The sequence below is a fragment of the Bidens hawaiensis genome, unplaced genomic scaffold, assembly GCF_021521415.1.
Source record: "Bidens hawaiensis isolate Kalapana, Puna unplaced genomic scaffold, B.hawaiensis_p1.1 tig00014424_1, whole genome shotgun sequence".
Lineage (NCBI taxonomy): Eukaryota > Viridiplantae > Streptophyta > Magnoliopsida > Asterales > Asteraceae > Bidens > Bidens hawaiensis.
Genome location: NW_027492254.1, coordinates 350,466 through 358,255, shown reverse-complemented (window position 1 = coordinate 358,255; position 7,790 = coordinate 350,466). Strand labels below are relative to the sequence as shown.

Sequence of the window (7,790 nt, the reverse complement as noted above, 5' to 3'; positions counted from 1 at the left end):
TTTAAACGTTTATATCTTGTAAACTCTAAATCCCCAAATCATAACATCAAAATCCAAATCCTAAATCCCCAAACCCTTTCTCCATATCATCTAGGGTTTGAAATTTTTACGATATTTGGGGATTTAGGATTTGGATTTTGATGTTATGATTTGGGGATTTAGAGTTTACAAGATATAAGAATTTAAAAGAAAAGAAAAAAACAAAGAATATAACGAAGTTACCAAATTATCTCTGTCTTAACGAAAAAAATAGACGGGGTTAGAAAAAAAAATACTAAATATACAAGTTTTTTAAACTAAGGTAGTTATTTGCACATAATAAAATATATGTACCAAAATTACGTAATTGGTCAAAACACATATAAAAAATTGACGCTTAACTCTATTTTTAATACAAAAAAGTTAGCCCGAACCTTTATTATGTAACTATTACATGACAATTGAGTTCAAAGTTTTAATTAAACCAATGAAGTGATGAACATGGTATAATCAAAAGTCATGCTGTGATCACATCCTCCAAGTCTCAACTCTTGATCCAAAAGTCAAAGGTCTCAACTAATCATCTCCTCTCCCTCCAAAAAGAAAACCATTAATTTCCAAGTTTTAACCGTTGACTTAGATTACATCCAGATAGATCATGACTTGGTCCAACTCCTCACAATCTATAAACACCTAAATCCACCACCACCACCAACACCTCATCGGAAACCATGGATCACAAACACTTCAGCCACCCACACAACTTAACCATCCACCGCCCCTACGAACTCGGCAAACAAGTCACCTGCTCCGGCTGCCACTTCCCATGTGACAACACCACCACCACCGTCCACGCCTGCCATCAATGCAACTTCTTCCTCCATGACCACTGTGCTAACGCTGCTCGTTATGTCAAACACCCGTGTCATAAACCACACCCACTTATTCTCCTTCCGTACCCTACTTATGCTGGAGCCACCTTCATCTGCAACGCTTGCAACCGCCCCGGAAAATCTTTTTCGTATTGTTGTGCACTTTGTGAATTTGATCTTCATGTTGGATGTGCTTTCTTGCCGGTCTCGGTGACTCACCGGGATCACCAGCATGAACTCGGTCTTTACTATGGAGTTCCCGTGAGTTAATTTATAGAAAATGCGATTTTCTTGTGTTTTAGGTCAGCGCATGCTCCAATTTGGAGAGCTCCGTTGCTCAACTCTGGCCAGATTATTATTATTATTATTATTATTATTATTATTATTATTATTTGATTTATCATTTAGATTAAGATTTGTTCATAAGTTTGTTATAATTTAGATTTAGGTGTGTTTGTAAGTTAGTTATAATTCTATCTATGGTTTAAATATTAGGGAACTTATGGACATATTGTCATTATCATAAGCGGCCCACTACGTTTCAATTCTTTCAGGTGGTTCCTCGGAGGGGAAGTAACGTGGATCAGGAACATTGTAACATATGTAAGAATGTTTTGGAGGCAAGGAAATGGGCTTATTGTTGTAAAACTTGTGATTTTAATGTGCACACGGCTTGCGCAACGACTGAAGTGGTGCTCGGGTTGTATAATGACGAGCCACCAGGTTGTGGAGCGGTGGAGGGGCAGGGAGCAGTGGCGGGTGGTGGTGGAGGTGGGAATGTGGTGGAGGTGGAGTTGACGGAGGAAGATCTTGCAAGGTTGTTTGACTTGAAGCTTCAGATGATGGCTCAAAGTATGGCTACAATGGGAAATATTAAATAAGTGTTTGTTCATTGTGTATATTTGTTGAGCTTTTATTTTTTAAGTTGTTGGTTTTTTTCTATTTTCGTTTCGAAAGCTTAATTACTCGATTCAATGTTTAGAAAGCTTAATTACTCGGTTTTTTCTATTGTGTATTCTTTGTCACATGGGCTCCAGTATGTAGTATTATTTAACTTGCTATATGTGCTGGCAGCTGTAGCCCAATACCACTATTAATAAAATGTATCGGGTGCAAAGGCCTTGCACTTTTATATAAACCCATGGGCCAGTCCGTTTTTAATACGCAACTTAAAATCACTCAAAACAACCTAGAACATGATCATTGATCCTTAATTTGTTTGCTTAAACATGAGAAATATGGTAAAAATAAAAAAAATGTTTGTATTTTGCAAGTGTTTTGAATTTTCTCTTCAAAACATCAAGGGTGCAACTAAGACGTGTGAATTATGTGATAGAGCATTTGGCTGTCTTTTTTTTCATGAAAAGGAAAAATGAGATTTAGTGCTCTTTTTTTAATTCTATGTTTTGTAAGGAAATCCAAGATTCTTTTATATATATATATATATATATATATATATATATATATATATATATATATATATATATATTTAAGATGGCAATACGAGATTATTTAACACAAAAATGGAATAGTGATCTACTTATGTATATGACATTGCTACTTAGATACTATGCCTGGGTGAGGTTCGCATTGAGTTTGTTTCTTTTTGTAGTAGTCATCAATGAGTTACTAAGTTGATTCATGAGGTAGCAGTTTGGTGGTGCATACTTTTTGCTGATAGTGTTGTGTTGAACGCAACAAAGCTTGAATGTGGGGCTAGAGAAGTGTCACGCGGCTTTTATAAATCATTGGTTTGAAGATTAGTTGTTCTAAGAATAAATAGTTATTTTGTGATTTTACTGGTGCAAAAGACGGATGGGAACGTTTATACAGAGCCATGGGGACATATATAGTGACGTACGTAATGCACGTGTCTAGGTAGGTTGGTGTAGATGGAGGGTGCCCACATGGGTGTTACGCAATAGGAGGATTTCCAACTAAAATAAAGGGATAGGGTTGTAGTTCGACCAACTATGTTATATGGAATGCATTGCTAGGTTATCACGAAGGAAAATGCGCATAAATTGGAGTTAGTAGAGATGAAGATGTCGAGTTTGATAAGTAGGCAAGCAATATACAAGAAATGTAGTTTCTTTGAGAAAGCTTACGAGACACTAGTATCTCGAATAAAACAAGAGATGAGAGTAGACAACCTCAACTAACTTTGGATGAGCGGATCAAGCAAATATTGTCCTAGCTTTGTGGAAACATAGGTTAAGGGCTTTTAAAAGAGTGTACATATTTATCTTTTGTGCCTTTAGATGTTACATTCTTCTTGTCTTTGTGCCTTAATGATGTTTTATAAATTCAGTTATACATTTTCACCATTTTTATATATTGGTAGCTTGCTAATATCAAGGCCGGCCATGGCATATGGCAGGATAGTCGACGGCCATAGGCCCGACTACCAGCTAGGCCCGGAATTTTTTTTTCTAAAATTATATGTATTTTGATGAAAAACTATATCTATACTTAATGTTTTAACACAACTGCATCACAACTAACTTGGTCTAGTGGCAAAGGGTATGACTCTCAATCAAAAGGTTGTGGATTCTAGCCTCATTTGAAACATGTTTTAGCCAATATTTATACATTAGTTTTTTATACAACCCAAATCAAAACCAAGGAAGCCAATTTAAAAATTAAATTGTTTAAACCCAACAAAATACTCTTATTTACTTTAGGCCCAAAATATTTTTCGCCTTCGGCCCTTTTTCAATTCTCGGAGCCGGCCCTGACTAATATTATGTTCTCAGTTTTAAGTTTTTTTCCCATTAGAAGCACTCAATGTATTTTTCATGTCCAAGTTTGGATTAGAGATGAGGATCTCTTAGGAATTAGTGCATGTATGATCTAGGATAGAGGTATGGTTTTTATACATGCCACCATTATTAGACATCACTAATAGCTTAACTATATATGTGTCAGATTTCATCATGTATGGTTGTTATGGAATGGCTATACTATATTTTCACGTGTCCAAGTAATTGGTTAACTACATGTAACTTATATATACATAAAGTTGATTTTCACCGATTGTTTGAGACTGTTAAGGACCATTTGTACGTTCACCATAGGCATACGTACTTACTCTTCGTAGCCTTCAGATGGAATTTATATATATGTTTAACATGATCCACACATTGTGTAAAACAACTTTTACAATGGAATTTGCATAATAAGGCTAACATTAGTGTAACGGACTAAATGTTTCATAATGATGGTTGATTGTTTCGTGTATAATGCTTGCGTTTATTGGCTAGTCCGGTTTTTCACCTGGAACGACCTCCAAATTTTATAAGTATAGAAAACAAAGTGAGAATCGAAGGATAACACATAGGCGGAGACGATTAACTATATATCCATCTTTTGATATGTTTATACACCTCTTACGAGTTTGATTATAATTAGCATCATATTCATACCTATATTACCAAACAAACTGTTATAAAAAACTGAGTCATCTGAAGGGTTGCAAATTGTAATGAAAAATAGAAAAAGAAATAAAAAGATCAAAAATCAAAAGAATAACATTTGACAAATTAAAATATTTAAAGGGCATCCGTGCCTTCCGAATGTTATGAAATTCAACTAAACTCAATCCTCTAGTTGGTTTATTTCAAAATGTTTTTGTTTAACTTTAGGTTGATTAATTAAAATCAAGTTGTAATCGCATAAAGTAAACCCACCAAAATAATAATGTCAAGATAATAAAACATAGATGTTGACTTCAAGGCTTTTCATATTAAAAACTCTTCGCATAAAAGAAATTGATTAAAAATTAATATTTACAAATATTAATGACGGTGTAGACCCTATTAATTAATAATTGGATTAGACTATAAGTTATGGTGAGGGGCTTCGTAGCCCCTCCACCGTGACACGTCACCGCCACGTAAACAACAGGGGGCATCGAAGCCCGCCTCGCTATGGTTTAATGCCTCAAAGGCGCCCCTATATGCATATGTATGTATGTGTGTGTGAGAGGGGGGCCCACATTCACCATCAACCGCGTTGGCCGTTGAAACCACCCAACCTTCGGCGCCCTTGGCTGGACTGCGCCCCACGGCGGTGTTCAGCGCCCAACGGCGCCCGCCACCTCAGCCATGGGCGGCATATAGTCCTAGTAAAGAAAATTAATAAGTTTTAAAGTGATCAATATGATGTCCATATATATTTTTTTTCTATGCGTATGTGATATGCCATCACTAGGCTACAACTTAACATGTTGTGATATTTTTTTTATGACAATATTACTAAATTCTCTATGGTTGGTTGCCTGGTTGGATTTTTAGATAGTGACATGGTAATATCAAAACCTTAATTTGTTTCTATTCTATCTTTGCATTTTGAAAGAATGTTATAATATTACTATTTCTCTTAGTTTTTAGTTTTCTTTTTTCAATAGATAATATTTACTCTGATGTCATTTTATTAACATGATGAACAGAAACCTTTTGTGTCATATATAATATACCTGTAACATAAATGATTGCAAGAACATAAATAACAAATCTGAACAATTTATTTTTTAATTAATTTAAAAATAAAAGTTAAAACAAAATGATATAATTACAACATTAAAAGGTATGTCTTGCAATAAATTAGTTCTCTATTCTAAGTTTTTAACCTCACCCTTTGTGTTGTGATGATAAAGATACGCAATGAACGCTAAGATTTGAGCCTCACAAAAGATAAAATGTGGAAAATAAAAAAAATTAACTGTTAGAAAACAAAAAATGACTCTAATGGACATTTCCCTGTTAAATGAACTCATCAGCTTGTGATAATAAATATGAATATACTATAATAGAAGATTTATAACATTCCAATATTGATCATATACCAGCTATACAACAAATCATATATATATACACAGTTGTGGAAAGAAGAGAATAGGCAGTAGAATCCCCAAAAGTAATGCCAAACTTAATCTCAAATAGTCGTGGCCCTTGGGAGTTGGGTCAACCTAAAAGTACAATCACATAAGTTATTGCAAACCATGATGTAAGACACATATACACGAAGCCTATGGAGCAGTTTAATTTAAGTCATTGCATCCAATATTAGAGAATGAAGTCCACTTTACCAATATATATATATATGAAACTAGTTGAGGCCCGTGTATTATACGGGTAATTGTTGAAACTTTGATCATTAAGTGAAATACAGTCAACATATTAATCATATATTGTTAATACAATTACAATAAAATTAAAATTACAGAAATTACATAACTAAGATTACACAAATATGTTACAAATAGGTAAAAACTTCCTTTTAAACCACATTTGTGATTGTATTAGTAGGTATACATTGTTTATCAATCAAAATTTTTAGTCCATGTCTGCTTGTAACCATTAATAAAATAACATATAGGCATGCTTATAACTCTTGATATAACTATATATAGTTGTTCGTGTGACAAAAATGGTTCTTCAAGTACATACCAACTCTAGATAAATGATAATATATAGGAAATTGGATTTTAAAAATCTCAATTTAATGCAGTTGTCCGATAATAATCCCAACTTTAAAAAACAGCTGTCACTGGTCCCAACTTTCACACTATTTGTTTTCATTTGACCTCCGTTAAAAAAAATTAATGACGTTTAAGTTTTTTTCAAATTTCAGATTGATATTTTAGGGCTTTTGATCAGAAAGAGAATATGAATCGACTGATGTAAAACTTAACTCGAAATGACGCTTTAAACAGTTTGATTTTTGTTAATTAAAAGTTTAAACATCGGAATTGAAGCATCCTTTAGTCGTTTAAACCGCCGTTTGATGGTATGTTTTACATCAATCGACTCGTATCCTCATTCCGATCAAAAACCCTAAAATATCATTTTGAAATTTGGAAAAAACTTAACGGCGTTAAGTTTTTTTAGAGGAGGCCCAATGAAAACAAATAGTGTGAAAGTTGGGATCAGTGACAGCTATTTTCAAAGTTAGGATTATTATCGGCCAACTACATTAAGACCCCGCGCTATGGGGCGCGGTGGGGTGGATTTTTTGGGCGTCGTGGGCGTCGAACACCGCCGTGGGGCGCGGTACAACCAATGGCGCGGTTGGTTCGGGCGTTCCAACGGCCGGCGAGGTTTGTGAAAAATTGTGGGCCCCCTCCCCTTCAACAGCTCTTTTGACCGTTTATATATATATATATATATATATATATATATATATATATCACTCAAACTAAACCATTTTAAATCTCTACAAACTTTTTACAAAATTCTCCCAAAAAATGTCTTCCGATTCATCTTCGACACCCGACTTCTACCCCGATCCCGACGTTATTTCAGACTCGGATTCAGGGGATGATGTAATATTTAGTGTTATTCTAGATGCTGCCCGAATCTTAGTCGAGCATTGCGAAAGCTCACAACCGCAAACAAGACATCCACATCGGCAACGGGATCGTGTCAGTGCTCATGGACGGTTAATGCAAGATTATTTTTCGCCGGACGTGTGACACCCGGTAAATTCCCAATCCCTTAAACCAAGTAATCAACCTAAATATTAGGTAATTTTGTTATGTGCGCCCTGCGCGAGCGCGCCATGTTAGTCAGCGCGTGCATTTGTTATGTGCGCCCTGCGCGAGCGCACCATGTTAAGAACCAGCGTGGGCATATGTTATATGCGCCATGCGCGAATGTTTTGGCTTTATGTTTTCATGTAACTTAACGTTATGTTGTCTATGGGTTGACCATCCCGCATGATGCTAAGGCGGGTGCATCCTAAATCGTTTATGCGCGTGCGGAAGGGAACTAACCTCCCCGCATGGCGGGAACATTGAGAGCTAGTTTGTCTGAAGCTCCAAGATGGAATTGACTTCAACATAACTGATCACTATGTTGAAATACCAAGACCACCTGGAGAATCTACAAATGAAACTCAATGTCCCTAACTGCGAGAAGGTTACGTGCCTACCCGCAG

At 35.6% G+C, this 7,790-nt stretch overlaps 1 protein-coding gene across 1 annotated transcript; it reads left to right on the top strand.

Annotated features, from left to right (window-relative positions):
- Positions 1 to 600: 600 nt before the first annotated feature.
- On the top strand, positions 601 to 1,844 carry LOC143546706 (protein VACUOLELESS GAMETOPHYTES-like). The gene is made up of 2 exons (XM_077038314.1): positions 601 to 1,112; positions 1,406 to 1,844. Exons 1-2 carry the CDS (start codon positions 711 to 713, stop codon positions 1,730 to 1,732), a joined length of 729 nt encoding a protein of 242 aa, XP_076894429.1. The 5' UTR covers positions 601 to 710; the 3' UTR covers positions 1,733 to 1,844.
- Positions 1,845 to 7,790: the final 5,946 nt, after the last annotated feature.